General features: G+C 41.7%; 1 protein-coding gene across 1 annotated transcript; it reads right to left on the reverse strand.

Annotated features, from left to right (window-relative positions):
- Window positions 1-467: 467 nt before the first annotated feature.
- Window positions 468-22359, reverse strand: LOC138841616 (zinc finger protein 25-like). The gene is made up of 6 exons (XM_070042393.1): window positions 22159-22359; window positions 21381-21452; window positions 3597-3723; window positions 2944-3033; window positions 1731-1831; window positions 468-1643 (listed from the first exon to the last, which is right to left on the reverse strand). Exons 1-6 carry the CDS (start codon window positions 22357-22359, stop codon window positions 468-470), a joined length of 1767 nt encoding a protein of 588 aa, XP_069898494.1.
- Window positions 22360-24322: the final 1963 nt, after the last annotated feature.

The raw sequence follows: 24322 nt of genomic DNA on the forward strand, positions 1-24322 counted from the left end.
AAGGTTTCACATGAGTTGCTAAAGTGTGAATGCTAGGTGAAGGATTTGCACATATACTACATTCCTAAGGTTTCTAACCTATGTAAATTGTTATGCCTGCTGAGGTGTGAACTCTGTTTGAAGGTCTTTACATATGTTGCTTTCATAAGGTTTCTCTACTGTGTGTGTTCTCTGATACAAAGTGAGTTATGACTTCTGTCTGAAAGTCTGTCCAGTTTTTTACTTTTATAGGGTTTCTCACGAGTGTGTCCTCACATGAGTATTAAAGTTTGACTTCTGGGTAAAGGGCTTTTCACAATTCTTACATTCACAAGGTTTCTCTCCCGTGTGACTTCTCTGATGTTTAGTAAGGTCTGCCTTGTAGGTGACTTTCTACCTGTTGCATTCATAAGGTTTCTCTCCTGTGTAAACTATGATATGAAGTGACATGTGACTGCCGCATGAAAGACTTTCCACACCTGTTGCATTCATGTTGCTCTTTGGTGTATATTCTGATGTGACGTGAGGTGTACCTTCTGTCTGAACAACTTCCCACATTTGTTACATTCATAAGATTTCTCTCCTGTGTGTATTCTCTGATGCAAAATGAGGGGTGACTTCCGTATAAAAGCCTTTCCACATTTATCACATTCATAAGGTTTCTCCCCGGTGTGTCTTCTCTGATGTAAAGCAAGGTTTTCTTTCTGTCCGAAAGACTTTCCACATTTGTTACATTTATAAGGTTTCTCTCCTGTGTGTATAGTGTGATGAACAGCAAGTTGTGACTTCCAGGTGAAACACTGTCCACATTCCTTACACTCATAAGGTTTCTCTCCTGTGTGAGTTCTCTGATGCAAAGTAAGGTGTATCTTCTGTCTGAACGACCTTCCACATTTGATACATTCATAAGGTTTCTCTCCTGTGTGTGTTCTCTGATGCAAAAGAAGTTTTGACTTCTGTCTGAATGACTTCCCACATTTGTTACATTCATTACATTTCTCTCCTGTGTGTATTCTCTGATGCAAAATGAAGGGTGACTTCCGCAAGAAAGTCTTTCCACATTTATTACATTCAAAAAGTTTCTCCTCTGTGTGTCTTCTCTGATGTAAAACAAGGCTATTTTTCTGTCTGAAAGACTTTCCACATTCCTTACACTCATAAGGTTTCTCTCCTGTGTGAGTTCTCTGATGCAAAGTGAGGTGTGTCTTTTGTCTGAACAACTTTCCACATTTGATACATTCATAAGGTTTCTCTCCTGTGTGTATTCTCTGATGTAAAAGGAGTTGTGACTTCTTTTTGAATGACTTTTCACATTTGTTACATTCATTACGTTTCTCTTTTGGGTGATTTCTATGGGTGGAAAATTGCCTATATTCCTCATATTCATAGAGTTTTTCTTCTGTTGGGGTTTGAGGCTGTAAATTCAGGTCTGACAACTGAGAGGTAAATTCTGCACATTGGATATACTCATTGGAATTCTCTGGATATTTGCTCTGAGGCTTCATGAGGTCTATTTCCTGACTGAAAGATTTGTCACATGCACCACATGTGCAATGTTTCTCTCTTGTGTATCTTTTCTCATGTGTAGTGACTGTAGGTCTTAAGTTGAACAGTTTTCCACATAGACTACACTCAGGAGTTTTTCTTCCTCCCTGAAGTATTTTCTGAAAAAGAGAGCAGAGTTATAATAGCATTCTCTATATTCATTATGGTTATATTCATTCTGCCATATGAAAAGTTACTAAACTCACTCCTTCCTCCATTGTATTACTATTTGTGACTAAGACTTCACATGGACTTTCATATGGATTTTGCTGGCACATCTTATTCACATCCTCCATTTCTTGAATATCTAAAATAAGTCACAGAAAAAAAGACAAAACACCAATAAGATCCAAAGACTCCTTACTGTAAAGGTAAAGACATTTTTTCTCATTCTAATTATTACATATTTTAAAATATCAGAGTAGGAATTGATTGGTGATAAATATAGGCTTTTCTCCATAATGTCTTAATTAAGAAAGTAATACTGATGTTTTACAATGGAAAAGAATGTTTGTGTTTCAAGTTTCTTCTTTTTATAACAGAGGAAATATTTCCTTAAATTACTTACCCATGTACTGTCAGAGTAGTAAGCTGTGTACGAACTATACCCTTTAGTATTCCTGGGGTTGTTTTTCTCAATTTTTATTTTGTTTGGCATAAGGGAAGTTATTTTTTATTTCCTTGAAATAAGTTATATATTTTGTTTTATTGTTTCTCAATCATTAGGTGAGGAACAAAAATATTTTCCATTCTCAGAAACCATAATATTGTTTATATATCACTTTGCCTCTCAAGTAAGCAGGAATTGTTCCTAGAAGTAAGGTTTTACACCTACATCTCTTAAGTTATAACTTCTTAATAAGTATTATGAGGTATCTATGGGAATTTTAAATTTTCTTTGTCTTCACTGTGGATCAAAGTCTTTTTAAAATTCCTTTTCTGATATTCCTGCCTGTCAGAACCATGGAAGAACAACGATTCTTCAGCTCATCAGCCAAATAATCATCCTCTCTAGACTAAAAGCTGCAGTTCTGAATCCCAGTGTATGTCTTCCAGCACTGATGATCTATTTTACTCATCAGGAGAACAGGCCTGGGGTACTCCTTATTTCTTCATACCTACATAATCCTAGTTTCAAAGAAAATAAAATCTTATTTTCTACATTTCTTGTTTAGTTTTTCTGTTTCAGAATGATTTCCACAAAGACAAAGAGAATTGCAAACTTTATCTCTATAGCCACAACAAATTCAGTTTGTGTCCACATGAATTCTTGATTTACTAATCTTTAAGACAAAGGATCATCTATTTCTTTGCCACACAGGACTTAGAACTGGAAAGATTATTGCTCAGAACATTGCAAGATGAATCTACCAACAGGGCTCTGGCAAAAATATCACTACACAAGATGCTTTAACTCACTTGTGAAATTTTTGCTTGAGGCTTCTCTTATCCTTGGTTCCTCTGCTTGCTCCAGTTTGACGATCAAGTTAGGTTTAGGAACACAGTGCCCTTTTAATAAATAGTGAAGAGTTATTGATCAGGTCATCTTTGCTGTAAGATTTGACAGTCTATTCACAAGGTTGCTCCTAAATCTTGTTATTTCTCAATGACTCCATGGTTGACTTTCCTCCAGCTTTGGATTTATTTTCTGGTTGTGTGGTTTGAAATCAGTTATTTTGCTCAAGGCTAGCATTCTACCAGTTAGAGTACCAGCCCCTCTTTCACTTTTTGAGTGGTTAATTGAAAATGAGTGTCATGGGGTCTTTTTTGCCATTTCTGGCTTCAAATCAACATCCTCAGTTCAGCTTCCTGAGTAGCTAGGATAACAAGCCAGCTCCATTGTACCTAATTGCCAGTTTTGAAGTATAAATACCCATTTTAAATCTGTGGTATCCAGATCATCTTTCCAACAGTAATATACATTATATTCTAGATTGTATAACCATTTACAATAATATGCTCAAGGTTGGGAAGACAGTCTTCTGGAATGCTATATCTAAATAACATAAATATTCATATATCTACTAAAAACAAAGCACATGACCTTACAAGTTAATGTGACTTTTGCTCACCCAAGGACACAATGTTACGGTAGATCTCCAGCATTACATCTCTATACAGGGTCCTCTGAGCAACGTCCAGGTACTGCCACTCCTCCCAGCTGAAGTCCACAGCCACATCATCAAATGACACTAGCTTCTGTAAGGACACATTTCTGTCAAGTAATTAGCCCTGAGTCATGAGAACACCAAGGCTGGAATTTCATTCATCTACAGGTATGCATTTTAGCTTATATAAAAATGTTTGGAGCTTGCTGTGTTATCTATACAGTGGGAGAAAGAATGATCAAAGTAGAAATGTTTGCCACTGTATTAACTTGGTAATTAAAATACAAGGTTTCCTGCTGGGAAGGTGGCTCAGTATTAGAGTGCTTGCCTTGCATGTATGAGACTCTGGGTTTGATTCATCAGCACCACATAAGCAGAAAAAGCCAGAAGTGGCTCTGTGGCTTAAGTGGTAGCGTGCTAGTCTTGAGCTGAAGAGCTCAGGGACAGCACCCATGCCCAGAGTTCAAACCCCACAGACAACAAAAATAAAAAAAATATAGTTTCCCTAATACATCACCACACATTTCTAAGGAGATAATAATCTGGCATGCCCACATTAAGTCTAGGTAGTAAAAGAGTATGTTTAGCTTACTTTGATAAAATTTCCTATGTATCAGGGTGACAATGAAGTAAACAGGAAGCTTTTCTTGCATTTTCATATTCTGCCTCACTTAAAAAATGCTCTCACATAAGCAAGCACAACACATTCAGGATATTATATCGAATATATACCATATTCATCAACCTATGAAAAGCAGTGTTCATGTGAATGTAAAAGAGAGTTAACAGTACTCAAGAAAGTAGCTAATGAATGATTTGGACATTTTAAGATTTGACTTAGCACATAAAAATATTTTTGTTAACTGTTTTTGTTATTAAAAATTTTTATAGTAGCATTGACTTTTATTTATTCATGTTAACTCACCTGAAATGATATCTGCTGCATTTAATGCTCATTACTGCAAATGGCTGAACAAACCCACGGATGCCCAATATCTCATGGTTATATTCAACACAGCCTCATTACGACTCCCACAACAGTACTTTATTTTGTAAACTGTAACCCACTATTACTCCCTTTACCCCGCCCCCCCAGCTTCAAATGCACATGATAAAGAGGTTTAGTTAGGGAATGTACATGGAAAACAATAAAAACAGCTTTCCATTTACAAAATATATTCCCCATACTGATTAATTCAGGCAGCTAACTGGTTTATGAAACTTTATTGAAGAAAAATAAATCAATTACTAGCAGAGCTATCCATCACTTATCTAGTAACAACTTGCATCATTTATTCAGTGCTATATTAAGCAGTGTATTGGAAGACAGTTTAACTAATAGCGCCAAGCCTCCTAAGAATTTAAATGAAAATTACAAAATGTTTGACACCCTATTTTGAAATACAAAGGGTGATTGACTTCTAATTTCCACTCTCTGGAGAAGAACAGCTCACTTCTTTATTGACCTGTATAAAATACACCACATTTTCTGTTCTGCTGATACTATAAATTCAATATCAATTCTCCAGCCACATCAGTTAGGAGCATAAAGTACATGTAATCTCAAATCTCTAACTGGGAAGGCTTCAACAAGAATGGATGCTGCTAGAATGTTGTTTCCTTTGATGTGACAACTGAGAATCCAGCTCCCGCCCCCTCAGGTGGCTTCTTCATCATGTTAGAGTAGTGAGGAATGGTTTGGTTTCATAATCAAGTTAAGAGTGAATATAGGTTGGGTGGGGGTTGGGGGGAGGATGGGAAGGGATGGGAAGGGGAAACAAAGGAGGAAGCTACAATGCTTGATAAGAAATGTATTCATTATCTTGCCCATGTAATTGTAACCCCTCTGTACAATATTTTCACAATAAAAAAAGAAAAGCACAAAAAAAGAAAAAAAAGAGTGAATATAGGAAGTAGAGCTGTAGCACAAGTGGTAGAGTGCTAGCCTTAAGCTGGAGAGCTGAGGGACAGTGCTCAGGCCCAGAGTTCAAGTCCCATGACCGACAAAAAAAAAAAAAAAAAAAAAGTGAACATACTGGCTGTATAATACAAATGCTGAACTTTAAAAAAAAATTTGAGTCTTGGGCAACTGCTTTCTTGTAACTACAGTTTCTAAAAGCAGTTATTGTCCAAAGCTGGAAAAACTTAAGTCTACTCAGATGAGAATCTAAATGAATGGAGGGAGGGAGCTAAGTGAAAAATAAAATTTAAAAGAAAAGATGACGTCTAATAGGGGAGCAGCCAGATAAGAAATCAAAAAAGGAACAGTAGTTTCAAGTTCATTCCAGCTATAATGCAGGTTATTCTGACTTTTAGGTATCATCACATGACATACTTTTAATTCTATTTCCAAGATACTCTGTTGTATTTGTCTCTGTCTGTTTTATTGTCCATGCAATCTCTAGGATCGGATCACATAGCAGTAAATAAATGGATAAACAAACTTTAGAAATAGTTAAAGCAGGAGACCACTGTGACCTTAGAATATCAAGACAAATACTGTCAATATTGTTAATATTTGGATGCTAAATTCTTGTTGTAAACGCAACCTCAGGTGGTTTGTTGGGTAGTCTGTAGGAAAATGAATTGTTAAAAAAATACACCTCCATGATATGGGCTGTCATTACATAACAGAATATAAGAGAACATTATTCCTTATTAATCCATTTCAACACCATACTCTGTGCTTTTCTCCTGGCTCCTCACTATCGAAGAATCTGTCCCAAACTCTTGAATATCCAGGTGGCTGGGGAAAGACTATCTTCATCTTACACTGGCTTTCCCAGACACAGGCACAGAGGGGGCAGGGGCTCATGAAGCAGTGGCCTCAGCCTCCTCCCCATGCAGCAGCTGATGCTTCCCCAGTCTGAAGAAATTCTAATGATTGAAATGTGGTCATAGATACCCTGATACTTCCTTCCTCTGTAAGAACTGCTACATGAACTTTTGTGAACACTGCATACCTCCTACAATAAGAAATTTAGGTGGCAGAGGAATAAAATGTTCCTTGACTACAATTGCATTTTATCAGTCCTTTACTGAAGGATGGAGGCAAAGGGCAAAAGGCTTATGTAACATTAAAAAATGACAAAAAAATGTGAAATATGACCACAAGCACAACAGAGAACAAAAAGGATAAAAAGTGATGCTACCTAAAACCTACAGAAAGAAATTTTAAAAGTTGGAATGAAATATAGTACTAATTTGTTTTGCAGAGGCTAAAAGGAAAGTCTTTTGATTCCCATTTTGAACCCCATTACAAAGGAAGAATGGCCAACGATCATCCTACCAATCCAGCCGTGTGTGACAATACCAGTGGTGAATGCTGACTAGCACACAAAAAGGAAATATATGTGTAAAGTGTTGAAAGAAAATAATCTTCAATAGATAATCCATTGGGTAGCGGAACTCTTCAGAAAATGTAGATTGGAGATATTTAAATGGAAAGATAATTCATTAATAACACATCTGCATTTTAAGAATTATCCTGCTTCAAAAGAATAAGATGCCAACATGCATGTACACATAGGACAAGGTCATTAAAAGGAAATCTGTAGAACATATGTTAGGTTTTAGGTAATCTTTCTGAAATGATTCATGGAAGAAAACTAATTTATTAAGATTCAAAATACAAATGCACAAGTGTATTATACACAAAGTATTTGCACTAGGCATATGTATCAATTAATACTTTACTTGCTTGGTAAATATGAAGGCCTGAGACCACCAAATTAATTCTACCAAAAGAAAATAAAAAGGCAATAAATTTAGGGCTGGGAACATGGCTTATAAAGAGTGCTTGCTTAGCATGCATGAAGTAATGGTTTTGATTCCTCAGTACCACATGAACAAAAAAAGCTGAATGTGGTGCTGTGGCTCAAGCAGTGAGTGCTAGACTTCAGGGAAAGAAGCTTAGAGAGAATGAATGCCTGAGATCAAGGAACTGTGCAAAAAAGGCCACAGAATTGTAATTTTTTAATCTTCCATTACTATTGGAAAAGTAATACTCCTCTAATTTATAAACATCAGGACAAAACATCAGCAGTAACATACATATCACTGGCATTATTTCAAACTAAATGCTGTTTATAAAGTACTGCAGTGTTAATTTTACGAAGACCAAAACAATGAGAGTAATTCTCAAGACAAACTTCCTAGGAAAAAATGAGATATAAAGCTAGGTTATAAACACATTACAGTTAAGTAATATATTTCTAAAAATCTATGAGTGAAATAAACACAGGGAAATTAGCATGGATATGAGAGAAATGTACATTATCACTATGTTTTATAGGCTATGAAAAGCAGTCACTTTGTTACTTCGCCTTTGAACTAAAAACAAATGCTTTTAACTATGTATGATCTATTCACAGGTATATTTTCTGGAGGGTCGGGGAAAGTCATAGAACTCCAGGGAAACAGGGAAAAAGTACAGCAGTGGAATTCATTAGACACAAATGAAAATAAACTATACAACTCATGATTAGAGAAGGGAGGGAGGAATTGTGAAAGTAAGGAAAGGAAGACCCTCTGTGAAAGGGAATATACTCATTACCTGACTCATGTAATTGTAATCTCTCTGTATCTCTATAACAATAAATTAAATTAATTATAAAACAATCCTTCCATGTAGTTGTGCTAGCCTAAACTGTTTGCTTAGTGAAGAAAATATACCAGTTAGAATAGTTACAACTATTAGAAATAAAATACAAGACTTAATTTGAAACGTGAAATATTGGAATTGAGGTTGAATATTAATTCTATATAAACCAGTAACAATAACCTTGTTTTAGTATCAAATTAACTGTTAGTATTAAATGTTCAGGTAAGAAAAGCAAATCAAAACAAGTGCTCTAGCTCAAGACTGTTATCAGACCCTAGCTACTCAAGGAGGCTGAGATCTGGAAGCCAGCATGGTAGACAACTCAAATTCATTTGAAATTTTGGAGTTGAGGTTGAATACTAATTCCACATAAGCCAGTAACAGTATGTGCTGGTAAGAAAAACAAAAACAAGTGCTTCATGAACGAGAATGTATCCTAGTTACTAAGGAGGCTGAGGTCTGGAAGCAGCCTTGGTGGACAACTCAAATTAAGTAGCTAATAACAGGTTGGAGGCATGGCTTAAATGAGCTTGTCAACAGTAATTGAGGAAGCTGACTGACTGAGTTCAAGATCTAGTACTAGCACAAGAAAGCATGGTTGGGGCTTTGACACTAATTGTGGCAACACAGTAAGTCCTCAGACATAAAGAGAAATGAAAATGAGTGGAGTGGGGAGAGGAGAGAAAGGGGGCAGAGAAAAGAAGAGCTGACAAGACAGTAGTGGAAAAAAGGGAAAAAGAAGGGAAGGGAAAGGAAAAGAAGAGAGGAAGGGAGGAAAGTTTCATGACATTAGACTTGCCAGTGACTCCTTTGATAGGACACCAAAAGTGTTTGATACTAAACAAAATCAGATTTAGTGCATATAATTAAAACATTGTATATCAGAAGGTGTGATCAACAAGGAAGAGAAAGCATGGTATTAGTTTTTCTCTAAATAGATTACTAACCAAAGTGAATTAAAAACATAAAACAACAGGGCTGGGAAGGTGGCTCAGTGGTGGAGTGCATGCCTTGCATGCCTGAGGCCCTGGGTTTGATTCCTGAGCACCATATAAGCAGAAAAAGCCAGAGGTGGTGCTGTGGCTCAAGTGGTAGAGTGCTAGCCTTGAGCTGAAGAGCTGAGAGACAGTACCCAGGCCCAGAGTTCACATAAAACAAAATCCTATAATTAACCATCCTCCCATGACACAAAATCTAATTTAAAAATGGAAAAAACTGAAGAGACTTTTCTAAAAAGTATACAGGTAGCTCATTAAATATAAAAAAGTTCAATGTCACTAGTTATTAGAAAAATTCAAATCAAAATGAAATATCTACTTCTTAATACACACTTTTATTAAACAAAAACAAAAAAGTTTCCAAAGTCTAACAACTGTTGAGAAAGCTGTGAAAACAAAGTGAATTTTGAAGCATTTCTGGCAGGAATGTAAAACAATCAACGATGGTATGGAGACTTCTAAAAGAACTAAATATAGAATTACATAGGAATATGGTCTAGCACTTCTATTTCTAGATTTATACCAATGGAAGTGAAAGCAGGGACTAGAACAATTATTTGGAGAATCACTACACAACTACTCACAATAACCAAAAGACAAAAGCCTGGAAAGAATAGATAAATGTGTTTAACAGGAAGAAAACTTTAATGCATTTTACAGCAGGGATAAATCTTGAATACAATAAGCTAAATAAAATATACCAGGCATCAAGTATCAGCCATGGTATGATTTCCCTTACTGCTCTTCCATGGATCAACAAACTCATAGACCCAGTAACTATAATGGTTCCAAAGATTGGTAGGAGCTGTGTATTTAATGATTTTTACAGCTTCATTTATGAAAGGTAAAAAATGCTGTAGATGGATGGAAGGTATGACCATAAAACAATGTGGCCATATGTAATGGTTAATGTAGCCAAAAAGGATGGAATATACCTATACTCCCTGAGTTTGGGATTACCAGCCAGCCTAGGCTACATAAAATTTCAAGAGCAAGCTGGACTACATAGCAAGACCTGTCTTCAAATAGAATACGGAAAAAATCAAACCATAAGAAAAATGTCAATTCTAAGAGCCACTGTAGCAAAGGAAAATTTGCAAGAAAAACTAGTTCCCAGACAGAGCATTCTAAGAAAAGTAAAAAGTGAGAGACAGATGGAGGGAAGAAAGGCTGGGAGAAAAAAAAATACAGAGAGAAAAATAGATACATAAAGAAAGATACAAATAAGCAAAGCTAGAGAGCAGAAAACAAAGAATGAAACAGAAAATAGTAGGGGGAGGGGGGAATCTTGTGAGGACACCTTAGAAAAAATAGAGGGATTTCTAGAACAATCATAGACCATATCATCATCTATAGCCTAAGTTTCAAGTAAGAAAATGACCATGACGCAGTCCAATAAGGTATGAAGAGTAATTTAAGTACATATTGCTTACTCAGTCCTCTAAAACATTCAAAGGTGTGTGTGACCAAAGACTTCATTAAATAGTTCAATGTTACTCATGAGGATGAGATGTCACCTCCTCTAGGTTATTGAATCACATAACAGTGTGAATACTTTTTCTCACATAAGAAAAACTAGAAACAAGCTGAAGCAAATCTGCACTTAACATAGAATGTCAGATTTTTATAATATGCTAAACCTAATAGCCATCTTTATGTGATTTATGAACATGTTCCTGAAGCTGGATCTGTTTTTCTGTTTTTAAATCTTGGACACCTTTAAGTTCATAAGATGGAATGTAATACAAAATGAGAAATAAAATGCAACTCACCAGAGAGTCTTTCATTCTTTCTTGCTGTTGACAATGAACAGAAGATTCAGGAAGCATGGCTAGGAGAGAAGGCAAATGAGGTAGTCAGGAAAGAACCTGTGTAATTTTACTGAAATTTTCCTGCTCGAAACATTATACATGGGAGGAAAGGCCTTCTTATGGGAGAAGAATCTTTTATGTCTCAAGTAAACCATCAAACTCTCCACTAAAGACAAATCCACAGTCCTTAGTTGCTAGATACTGTTAGCCCAATAAGCTTCTTTCCCATAGCTAAGCATGCTCCTTCCCTTTCCCACAGCTTGGCATGCTCCCTTCCTGGTCAACACTAGGCAGTTAATAATCAGCCTCCCTCCAAGCCCCCTTTATCTTGAGATGGCACTCTTCTGGGGTAGATACTATGATATAGGGCAGCAAGAACTCCCTAGAGTGATCTTAAGGTCTGGGCAGCTGCAGAGCCCCTTATCTACTATTTGGGCAAGCAGCCATAAATCCTAGTCCACCATGATGGATCCCTTGGTCTACATGTCCACACTGGGGTCTCCACCTCCTAGCCCCTAGTTATATAGGTCACTGCAAACAATAGCCGGCAATTCTTCTCACTCTTCACTTGTGAGAAGGGGTCTTGCCAGTTCCACTGCTGTCAATAAACCTTTCTTTGTTCTTTGTACCTGGATGTTTGCATGGTTCTCTTGCAAAGTCTAATATACCCTAACAGATAGTCCAAAAGCAATTCATTTCTCCGTTAATGTACAAACAGAATTCATAAAAACTGATGTTCCTACAAAAATAATTGAATAATCAAAAAGTCACATCTTCACTAAAACTAGCTATTACTCAAATACACTTAGAGATGTATGATCTATTATTCTACTAATGCAAAGATATCCTAGTACTCCACTGAGCATTTGTATTATAACATTCATTTACATATTTAAACACCTTGGAGAACACGAATATTGTAACAGTATTTTTCACCTAAATTTATAGAGGGAAAATGTATACAACACATATTTTTTGTGTTATACTGTTTCAATGATGATTGTCAAATGGCACATTTCCTTGTACCATACTCAGAGCACCCTCATGAGGGCAGAGAATCAAGGACAGTTATGATTCCTGGAGAGTTGTCAGATTGTCTGAAGAACTCTTGGGCTTTCAGTGACCTTGAAGGTAAATTAAAAAGGCTTAGGGACAGGCACTGGTGGCTCATGCATGTAAACCTAGCTGAATCAGGAGGCTGAGATCTAAGGATCATGGTTCAAAGACAGCCTGGGAAGGAAAGCAATTGGAATCTTATCTACAATTAACTACCAAAAACGTGGACATGGAGCTGTAGCTCAAGTGGTAGAGCACGAGTTTTGAGCAATAAAGCTCAGAGGCATCACTCAGATTTGAGTTCAAACCCTAGGAAACACACACACACACACACACACACACACACACACACACACACACATGATAGATCTGTCAGACAGTGACTCATTTACATGCCTATGTCCCTTCAATGTCCTTCCATGGAGACTGAAGGAATGCTGGGGAAGAGGGATACTCAGTGAAGTCAGTATGTGGACAGAGAAGAAGAATAGACAGCAATGAAGGAGTGATGCTTCCTCAAGGTTTCCAGGGAGTCCATGAAATGATTATATGTAAGGTGTATGATGTTCCAGGGGATCAGCAGCAGAAGAAAAGGATAACGGGGTGATATGGGGTTCTGTGCAAACCTGAACTTGGAGAGCCTTGAGTTGCAGTGAACAATCTCCTCCTGCTGCCCTAATCCATTTGGTCATCCCTCTATTTTGCTTTCTCCTCTAAAGAAAGCCACAGGTGTTGAGTGCTGAGGAGCAGAGCCATGGAAATGGTAAAAGGGTCAGAGGGCGTTGCTCAATGGGCATCATTGGCACCCACCAAGGCAGCAGTGGTTCTGAATCTACACCAGCCATGCTTCATGGCCTGCATGCAGAGGCCAAAGAGAACAGAGAGACCACAGGAAAAAACTGTGCATGTGTGCCAATTCTGGGGCTTGAACTCAAGGACTGGGCCCCCTCCTTGATCTTTTGTTTAAGGCTAGTGATCTACCACTTGAGTGACACCTCCATTTCTGGCTTTTCAAAAAGTGGTTAATTGTAGATAAGGGCCTCACAGACTTTCCTGCCCAGGCTGGCTTTAAACCTTGATTATCAGATCTCAGCTGCCTGAGAAGCTAGGATTAAAGACGTGAACCTCAGGTCCCTGGCTTAGAAAGGAATCTTAATCACACTCAATACTCTGAGTATTGATTAGTGGTATGTACTGTCACTTCTGCACAATGCAGGAATTTTTTTTCTGGTCCTGGGGCTTAAAATCTTGATCTGGGTGCTATCCATGAGTTTTTGTTCTCAAGGCTAGCACTCTACCACTTGAGCCAAAAAGCTCCACTTCCAGTTTTACAGTGGTTCATTGGAACTAAGAGTCTCACAGGGACTTTCCTGCCCAGGCTGGCTTTGAACAGTGATCCTCAGATATCAGCCTCCTGAGTAGTGAGGATTACAGGCATGAGCAACTGGTGCCCAGCTAATGAAAGAATTCTGGAGACAGTAAGTAAGTGAGGAAAAATGACTGCTGTTAAAAGGTAGAGCCTGTCACAGGGCTCACACAGGAGCTACGATTACAGACATGAACCATGGGTACCTGACATGACATGTGTATTCTTGTTTTGGATGTAAGCATATTTGTTTTGGTAAAATGTACCTTTCTCATTGGTGGCTTAGGCCTGTTTCTTAGCTACTCAACTAATTACCAAAAGGCCAGCAATGGAGCTTAGACTCAAGTGGTAGAGCATTAACCTTGGGCAAAAAAAACAAAACAAAACAAAAACAAACAAACAAAAAAACAGCTTAGGGAGAGTACTCAGGCCCAGAGTTCAAGCCCCAGGACCATTAGACAGAGACACACAGAAACACAAAATAACAATACTGCAAATGTACTCAGAACATCACTATTCTACAAACAGAAAAACTTGGGCTCAAAAAAAAAATGTCTGGGAGCTGGTACCTCATACCTGTGATCCTAGCTACCCAGCAAGCTGAGATCTGAAGATTACAATTCAAAGACAACCTGGGCAGGAAAGTCCATTAAGACTCTTATCTTCAATTAACCACCAGAAAACCAGAAATGGAGCTATGGCTCTAGTGGTAGAGTAGCAGTCTGGAGCCAAAGAGCCCAGGAACAGTGTTCAGATACTGAGTTCAAGCTTGGCCAGTGGTGAGCAGAAGAGCCACAAGCAGGCACATCTCCTTCAGTGAAAGGCCCTCTGGCAATCCATAAATCCAGCTAGGTCCTGCTGATCCTGTTTACTGGATTAGTTGACTGAATAACTCTATATACAACATCCCCCCCTGTGACTTACAGAGCTGCTCTGGAAGGCCCCAAGGTCTGACCGATGTGGACCCCAGGGGAGGGTTAACAACTGTTGTCTAAGCCACTCAGCTTGCAAAGATGATCAGTTCTGCCCTTTCCATTGGGCAGAGCCACTCTACACCCAGCTTTGACCCTGTTCTGCATCTTGCAGGCTCCATTCAAGGCAAAAAGTTCTGGCAATTTTAGGAACATCCATTATCTCAGAATTTAAAAGCTGGGTGCCAGTGGCTCACATACACCTGTAATCCTAGCTATTCAGGAGCCTCAGATCTAAGGATCACGTTTCAAAGTCAGCTCAGGTCAGGCAAGAAAGTTCATGAGAGTTTTCAGGTTTTTTTTGTTGTTGTTTGTGGAGTTTGAACTCAGGGCCTGGTTGCTGTACCCACCAGAACTCCTATTCCTCAGGGCAAGTGGTCTACCACTTTAAATCACAGTAGGTTGCTAACTGGAGATAAAAGCCCTGCTCTGGCTGGCTTTGAACCTCAACATCAGATATCAAGCCTTTTGAGTAGCTAGGATTACAGTGTGAGCCACTTGAGCCTAGCCTAAAAAAACCGAAATGGAGGCATGGCTCAAGTGGTAGCATCAGCCTTATCTTGAATACAAAAGGAAGAACTCACTCACAGAGGCTGAGTTCCAGCCACAGTATCAGCATGTGTACACATGCGTGCAGGTGCATACATACACACACACACATAGTAGTTTAAGAGTGCTTAAAAAAAACCAACAATGAAGCTGGGTGCTGGTGGCTCATGCCTGTAATCCTAGCTACTCAGGAGGCTGAGATCTAAGGATCATAGTTCAAAGCCAACCCAGGCAGAAAAGTCTGTGAGACTCCTATCTCCAATAAGCCACTCAGAAAACTCAAAGTGGCACTGTGGCTCAGGTGGTAGAGTGCTAGCCTTAAGCTGAAGAGCTTAGGGACTGAGCCCAGGCCCAAGCCACATAACCAACAAAACATAACAAAACAAAACCCAACAATGACAAATTATAGGTGAGTTGTGAGAGAACAAGTAAGGTAAATCTGGAGGCAAATGAAGCTGACATCTGTGATGGTTAAATCTTGAGGATGAACTTAATTGAGATCGATTGGTTTTGATGCATCCAGCTGATGAGTAAAGCATGCCTTTGTGTGTGTGTGGGGGGGGTTGGGCTGGATATCAGATTAACTGAATCTCTCCTGCATATAGGTCGCACCATTCCATAGGCAGGCTTGCCATATGAAATTAAAGTAGGGTGGGGGAGAGAATACTGCAATGCAGGCAGGCATTCTCTTTCCCACTCTTACCCCTTCCCCTAACTCCCTGGCTACCATGAGTTGTTCTGCTTTGCCAAGATTTCCTCTGACATGAAGCAAAAGAAATCCTTTTTCCCTTAGGTTATTTCTGTCAAGTATTTTGTCGCAGCAACAACAAACTATATTACTAACACAAAACCCTATCTTTTCTACTTTTGTCTCTTACTTTTTCACTAGTCTTGGGGCTTGAACTCAGAGCCTGAGCACTGTCCATGAGCCTCTTTGTGTTCAATGAAGGCTAGTGCTTTGGGGCTGGGAAGGTTGTTCAGTGGTACAGCACTTGCCTTGCATGCATGAGGCCCTGGGTTCGATTCCTCAGCACCACATAAGCAAAAAAGAAAAAAGCCAGAAGTGGCGCTGGGACCCAAGTGGTAGAGTGCTAGCCTTGAGCTGAAGAGCTGAGGGACAGCGCCCAGGCCCCAGGACCAGACCCCACACACACAAAAAAAGGCTAGTACTTTACCACTTGAGCCACAGTTCCACTTCCAGTCTTTTCTGAGTAGTTTGAGATAAAAATCTTGGTGGGCACTCGTGGCTCACGCCTGTAAATCTAGCCACTCAGGAGGCTGAGATCTGAGGATCAAGGTTCAAAGCCAGCCCAGGTAGGAAAGTCCTTGAGACTCTTATCTCCAATAAGCCACTAGAAAACCGGAAGTGGCGCTGTGGCTCAAGTGGTAAAGCGCTCAGCCTTGAGCTGAAGTGTGCAGGGACAGCACCCAAGTCCAGAGTTCAAGCCCCATGACTGACAACAACAACAACAAAAAAAATCTTAGACTTTCCTGTACTGGCTGGTTTGAACTATCATCTTCAGATGTTAGCCCCCTGAGTAACTAGGATTACTGGCTCCAGACACTGATACCTGGCCAACTTCCACCTCTACCTCTTCCTCTTGGTTCTTCTTCCTCTATCCTCACCTCCTTCCTCCTTCCCACCATGCTAAAAATGTACAGAATACCACTGAATGAGATACTCAGCCCAAGGTTGCCATCTTCACTCAAATGAACTAAGAAGCTGATTTTAATGGGTGAACTTGGTAATAAATTATCCTAGTCTTACAGACCTGGCCACTGGAACACAGAACAAATGATTGGCCAGGGCCAAGATCATAAAACTTGAATCTTGGCCATACAAACATCTCAATCCAAATTCAATAGTGAACATGAGACTCGAACCCAGGCACTCTCCTCACCAGACAGGGCCATGTTCTTAATAACACCTGTGGGTGTTGATTCCTTGGTACAGCAATATGATGGGATGACAAAGGCCACACACAAATGGAGTATTATTTGAGGGTGAGCTTTGCTAAAAGATAAAAGTCCCAGCTCTGGTATTTACTAACTCATGACATCATAGACAAGTCATTTTAATTTTTTTGCCTCTGTTTCTACATCTGTAAAATGGAAATAATCAGAGCCCCTTCCCTCATAGAAGAGCAGGTCTCCAGCAAGGTGCAGGGGCTCCTGCCTATAATCCTAACTACTCAGGAGGCTGAGATCAGAGGATTGAAGATAAAGGCTAATGAGCAGCAAAGTCTGTGAGACTCTCAAATCTAATTAATCACCAGAAAACCAAAAGTAGTGCAGTGGATCTAAGTGGTAGAGAACTAGCCTTAAGCAGAAGAACTCAGGGTCAGTGCCCAGCCTGATAACCAAAAACATCAAAAAAAAAAAAAAAAAAAAAAAGAGCAGGCCGGGAGCTGGTGGCTCATGCCTGTAATCCTAGCTACTCAGGGGGCTGAGATCTGAGGATCATGGTTCAAAGCCAGCCCGGGCAGGAAAGTTCATGAGACTCTTATCTCCAATAAACCACTAGAAAACCAGAAGTGGTGCTGTGGCTCAAGCGGGTAGAGCGCTCGCCTTGAGCTGAAGATCACAAGGACAGCACCCAAGCCCAGAGTTCAAGCCCCACGACTGACAAAAAAAAAAAAAAAAAAAAAAGAGAGAGAGCAGGTTCCACTCATGAGTTTAAGATAGTATATTAAGTTCAAAGCCAGCCATGGCAGCTAAATCTGAGAGATTAATCTCCAATTAACCTGCAAAAAGCCAGAAGTATAAGTGTGGCTCAAGTAATAGACCACCAGTTCCAAGCAACCACCCACTGCCTTTGTTCCAACTTGGCACAGGCCCAGCACAAATGGTCCAACAACAGATATTTGGTGGTGAGAAACTGAATGAGTGAACTTTACACCTCCTGCCAACCCTTCTTGTCCAGCCCCTCTCTGGCTGCAATGTTAATTATTCTCTCATTGTGTGAAAATAAGTATAGCATAAAACATGCTATACAAACCAAGTAGAAGTGGCTTTAAGTACAGTCACATTTCAAGCAACCTCACTGATACCAACTTCTAGAACTTTCTCAGTATCCCAAACTGAAATTGGGTACCTTTTAATTAGCAGCACCAATCCATGCCTTTTCCCAGCCTCTGGAAGCCCACCATTCTAATTCCTGAGGTTGAGATGAGAGGATTGCAGTTCAAAGCCAGCCTGGGTAGGCAAGTCTGACACTCTTACCTCCAATTAACAAGAAAAAAAATCAAAAACATAAAACAGAAATAGAGATGGGGCTCATCTGGTAGAGCACCAATTTTGAGGGGAAAAAAAACAATAAAAAATATGAGGTGGGGCTGGGGATTTAGCTCTTGGAGAAGCCTGTCCTGATAAGTACAAGGTCCTGAGTTCCATCCCCACCTCTGACGTGATAACAACAATAACAACAACAAGTAGTACACAAACTATTTATGCCCAGAGGCAAGCTTTATGATAAAAGATAATCACTACCTCATCCTTCTTTACAAATATGAGCTGGGACCTGCTGGCTCATACCTGTAATCCTTGCTGCTGCTACTCAGGATGCTGGGGATCACAGTTCAAAGCCAGCCTGGGCACAAAACTCCATGAAATTCTATCTTCAGTAAATTACTCCGAAAAAGCTGGAAATAGAGCTGTAGCTCAGTGGTAGCCTTGAGAAAAAGACTCTCATGGATATTTCCCTAGTTCCTGAGTTCAACCCCAGCATCAACAACAACAAAATAGAATATGAGGTCCTGTGTTTAGGCAACTACACAAGCACGTACAGACACACAGACACAGACACACAGCATAGTGCCAGCCCCAACCTGACCAACTAAATCCAAGTCTCTGGGGCTGCCTCCAGGTGGTTTTTGAATTTTAGCCAGCTAAGCCAGGTGTTGGTGGCCCACATCTGTTATCCTAGCTATTCAGGAGAGGCCGAGATCTGAAAATCATGGGTCAAACCAGTCTGGGCAGGAAAGTTCATGAGACTCTTACCTCCAATGAGCCACCTAAAAACCTAGAATTAGAGCTGTAGCTCAAGTGGTAGAACTGAGCAAAAAAGCTCAGTTTATAGTACCCAGGCCATGATTTCAAGCCACAGCTGGCACTATAAAGTACATAAAGACCCACCAGTTAGTAAGCAAAAGAGCACAACTGCATTCACTCCAACACCAGTCTCTCCATGGCTCATATAGGTGGAAAAGAGAGTGCGTTTATTTGTGCCAGTGCTGGAGCTTGAAGTCTGGGTCTGTGTGCTCTCTCATAACCTTTTCTCTCTAGGCTGATGCTCTACCACTTTAGCCGCAGCTCACTTGCAAGGAAATGAAAGTTAAATTAAAAGGCTGTACATGCCCAATAATTAGATAGCCTTGGGCACAAGTCCAGGAAGGCCAATGGTAATCTAGCTCATGGTAGGGATCTTAAACAAGTTCAAGCCCCACAGAACCCTAGTTTCCTTATAGGTTTCTGGAATGAGAGTCCTACTAGCACCTAGAATTGCCAGCCATAGCACAGAGTAACTTTGTGTTTCAGTTTTGTTTTATTTTGGGGACTGGTCCTAGGGCTTAAACTCAGGGCCTGGATCCTGTCCCTGAGCTTCTGTGCTCCTATCACTTGAGCCATAGATCCACTTTGTGGCTTTTTGGTAGTTAATAGGAGAGCAAAGTTTCAGACTTTTCTGCCAAGGCTGTTTTTGAATCATGAGCTTAGTTCTCAGCCTCCTGAGTAGCTAGGATTACAGGCATGAGCTACTGGTGCCCAGCTAACTAACTATATTCCTTTATTAACTAGCACTCTGGTAATCCATAATGCCAGGGCCCACTGAGAAACCTTGGAGCTAGGCTCATACCTAGGACCCATCACCCTGAAGTGGGGGTGAGCTTCTCTAGAGGCTCCTGAACCTCCCCTGCTGCCAGCTCCATTCCTCCAGAATAAGGCCAGACCTGCTAATCATCCCTGCTGAGAAGAGCTTAACCCTGCCTGCAGGCCCTGGGCTAGTGTTAGCAGCTCTGGAGCTTAACCCTGCCTGCAGGCCCTGGGCTAGTGTTAGCAGCTCTGGTTACCAGCTTTCCTTCAGTTCCCATATGAAGTTGGGAAAGAGGAGAGGTCTCAAAGAGAGATCCGGGCTAGGTTATCTGTGGCTCACCTCCTTTCCCCACTCCACTGCACATGCTACAGAGGCTCCCTCCATTCCCAGTTCCATTGTGGTTGTTAGGAAGCAACAGTTTCATTTAAGTCTTTGTCTTTCTGACTCTGACACATGTATGAAATGCAGAGGGTCCGGCATATGCAAAATACAGAAGACACACACTCACACAATTCAAACACTGACAAGGGCAATTAACTGCTACAGGACATACTTCTAGCTGCCAAGTTAACCTCAAGGTATTAACTAGAGCATTTGCTAATCTCCACTGATTAGCCCTGTGGCAAAGAGCCCTCTGTACTCAACACACCAGAATGGCCAGAGATCAGCCAGAGACTGAGGAGAAAGGAAAAGCATCAACCTCAAAAATTCAGTGGTAGAGTGCTTGTCTTGCATGCATGAGGCCTTGGGTTCCATTCCTCAGCACCACATAAGCAAAAAAAAAAAAAGCCGGAAGTGGTGCTGTGGCTCATGTGGTAGAGTGCTAGCCTTGAGCTGAAGAGCTGAGGGACAGCACCCAGGCCCAGAGTTCAGGCCCCACGACAGGACCCCCCCAACAAAAAAAAATTCAGCCTCTTCCTTTGAGTCCAGCCAACAGTCAGTCAAGTCAGATCCTGATACACAAATTACCCACTTCTTATGGGACCAGGAAAAATCCCATAAGCAAATCTGAAATGCCCCACTATAGGAAGCAATTTAAGTACCCATAGACTTGCTAGGAGATAAGGGAGTTGGAATGATGTGAGGGAGCAGTCAAAGCCAATGGTTCACACATGCCATCCTAGCTACTCAGAAGGCTGAAATATGAGAATCCTTGTTCTAAGCCAGTGAAATCTGTACAACTTATCTCCAATGAACCACCAAAAAGCCAGAAGTGGAGCTGTGGATCAGGCGGCAGAGCACGGGCCATGAGTGAAAAACACTAAAGGACAGCACCCAGGCCCTGAGTTCAAGTCCCAGGATCTGAACACACACACACACACACAGAAAAATGCAAATTTAGCCTAATGCATGTACACAGGTACAGGTACATGATTAAGTTTCAAAAAGGCAATAACAAAAATGATCACAGTTTGAAATGCAAAAAATACCAAGTCCCGTCAATTCAGAGGAGAGGAGGAAGGCATGTGGCATTCTACCCTCAACGAATTGTGCTTTGGGACATTTTGGGAATCCCTCCACCAGGACACTTCCATACTCCTGGAGAGTTAAAGGTGGCAAGTTCCTCAGGAACCAGAAACTCACCTTTCGCCCTATCCAAGGCACCTGAAGCTCCAAGAGGATCTCTGCACTCACTCCCCAAGGAATCCACAGGATCTGAAAAAAAAATAGGAATGGGGAAAGCCATATAGGGAGAGGGGAGCAGGGAGGCCCAGGGGCCCCTGTGCAAATGGTAAAATGAAAAAGGGACTGACCTGAGCAGAAACAACAGGATCAGGTGAGGTGGGGGGTGGGGATGAGGGAGGAGAGCAGAGATGAGGGAACCAGTCCTACAGAAGGCATGATACCCTGGGATACAGGGTTCTCTCCAGAAAGAGAACATTGGATGAGGTCAGGGGACGAGAGAGGGCAACAGAAAGGAGTGAAAGACCCCAGTTCATGCTTGCCCCCTAGGACAGCTGCCACCCATCCCCCACGAAACTATGCCAAGAAGGGTGAGGCAGGTTACGGTGGTCAGTGGTCAGGCCGCTAACCGAGAAACAAAACGACAGGCCTCTGAGTCATTGCCTCTGGGGCAGGCATTGTGTCGCCACTAGGCCACCCAACCTGCTGGCCAACCCCTCCCTTCCCGTAAAACTAAGCCCCCATCAAAAGGGGCAAGTCCAGGCATGTCGGGGCAAGTCGAGGCATGTCAGCTAACTCACTCGCCTGACTCAACCTGACAAATCCCCTCCTTAAGCATGATTCAAAATTAACCAATCAACACCCTGTAACCAAGCATCTCGCTTCTGTAACCCTGCTTCCAGCTGCCCATAAAAGAGGGTGCTTTCATGCACCCCGGCGCGCAAGTCTCCCGATATACTTTGTCGCCCCGGGTACCCGTGTAACCGGTTCCCAGCCACTCGACCCGAACCTTGTGGATCTCGAAGTCGAGTGCACCTGGGAGCCTAGGCATGCCCGAATAAACCTCTTGCTGTTTGCATCCGCACAAGTGGTCTCGTTGTTCCTTGGGGAAGGGTCTCTTCAGATCGAAGGACACCCCACGCCGTCGGGGGTCTTTCATCTCGACTGACTGTAAAGCATGGAAATTTGAAATAAGAGTCCCAGACTGGGGCACCAATGGCCCTGGGTTCTAATTCTGACTCAATTGAGTAGACACATTTTCATCCTTGGAGCCTCAATTTGCCCCATCTGGGGGAAAAAAGTGGGAAAAAGTGCAGACTTTTCCCATGCTACCTCTGAGGACTCCGACAGGAGGAGAAGGAGCAAGAAGGGGCAGCAGAAAAGTATTTGGAGAAGGGGGGGCGCAGCATTCCATGCCATACTGGACCGAGGCACTCACCTGCCCGCAGCTAGAACCAGCACTTTTTCTGAACCCCCACGGGTGCCACCGAGCTGCCTCTCACGGTCCAAAGCCCACGGCCCCACATTGGGCAGGAAGACCAGGGCCACCAGTACCACCGCCTGAAAAAGCCCCTTCAGAGCCCGGCAGCCCTGCTCCGCACTAGCTGTGTTGTGAGCTATCCCTGAAGCCACATTCTGGAATATGAAATACTGGAGTCTTTATTACACAGTTAACAGGCTGCAGGCCGCCCGTTGTTACAAAGGCCCACAGCCCCCCAAATACACATAAACCAGCTAGCAAACATGCTAAAGAGGAAAGAAATAAAACCAATACCAACAAGGCAATTCAGCTTCCATGGAGATCTGAATTACCATGGCATGATGACCACAGATGAGACAGGACCCAGCACTCGACTAGGGAGACACACGTGGCAAGACTTAAGCTGGTCCGGGCCTAAAAAGATCAGAGCACGGGCAGATCCACCGGAAATTTGCAGTCCCAGGCACTAGACTGACAGGTTCAATAACCTATCAGCCAAGTGCTCACCCCAGTGATCCGGACACGCCCACCACCTGGCCTAAAAAGATCCGAGCACGGGCAGATCCACGGGAAATCCCCAGTCCCAGGCATTGGACTGACAGGTTCAATAACCTATCAGCCAAGTGCCCATCCCTGCCTCCAGGGATCCGGGCACGCCTCTCATCTGGGAGGCTGGTTTTCCTTCCCCAGCATGAAGATTAGATGCCAGACTCTACAATCACCATGTGGCCAATATGGACAGTCAGACCTGACCGTGTGTCCACGTGGTGGCAGCGGCAACAACTAACCAAACCCAAGACAGCAATGGCGCTGTCCCCACTCTGACTCTATAGCATTTCCACCGCTGCCTGACTAGCAAGCTGGGCCATACCACTGAGTCACAGCTGCAGGGTAAGTTGGCGCCGCCAATGCAAGTGTTGGGCACTGTGAAGCCACTACAGACCCATGATTCCCTATTCTACACTTGCTAGCAAATGCTTGTATCACTCGCCTTCACCTTCGCGTGGAGATTCAAGTCTATCTGGGTGCCAACTGTGGGTCCAACATTAGAGGTCCTATTATACCGAAATTCGGGGACCCCCAGAAGACCACCAGAGACCACGATCAATGCAAGCAACAAAGAGCCGGTTTATTGCAAGCTCGAGCTTGGTCCTCCGCGCACATGGTAACTGGTGACACTAAGAGGCCCTGAGCCTCAGGGCCGTTTTTATAGTATTGAACCAACAACTTTAAGGAACTTTTACATAAGAAATTACATGATTGGTTAACATTTACATTTAAAGCAAGCTAAACTGGGCAAATAATGATTGGTTGACCTTTACAGAAAAAAATGTCCTTGGTCCATAGCTTGACCGAAAAAGGTTACGTCACACCCGGACCAACAGAATGCATGGCATGCCTTGCCCCGGGCACTGAAGAATGGGTTGGTTAACAACTCTTAGTCCTAGGTGGGTGGGGGGCAACACCACTTGGGGGCTAACACCTGCCTTAAGCAAATGCCATCTATGGCTCCAAGAATTGTACATGGCTTTCTGTCATAAATTCCTAGCATTGGGGCTAAAGTGGATCACGAGTCAAGTCGCAGAACTGAGATGGAGTGTTAAACAAAAATGGAGTTGCTTAGGTTTCTTAAAACATTATA

The sequence above is a fragment of the Dipodomys merriami genome, unplaced genomic scaffold (assembly GCF_024711535.1).
Source record: "Dipodomys merriami isolate MVZ:Mamm:240054 unplaced genomic scaffold, mDipMer1.0.p SCAF_323, whole genome shotgun sequence".
In the NCBI taxonomy this organism is placed as follows: domain Eukaryota; kingdom Metazoa; phylum Chordata; class Mammalia; order Rodentia; family Heteromyidae; genus Dipodomys; species Dipodomys merriami.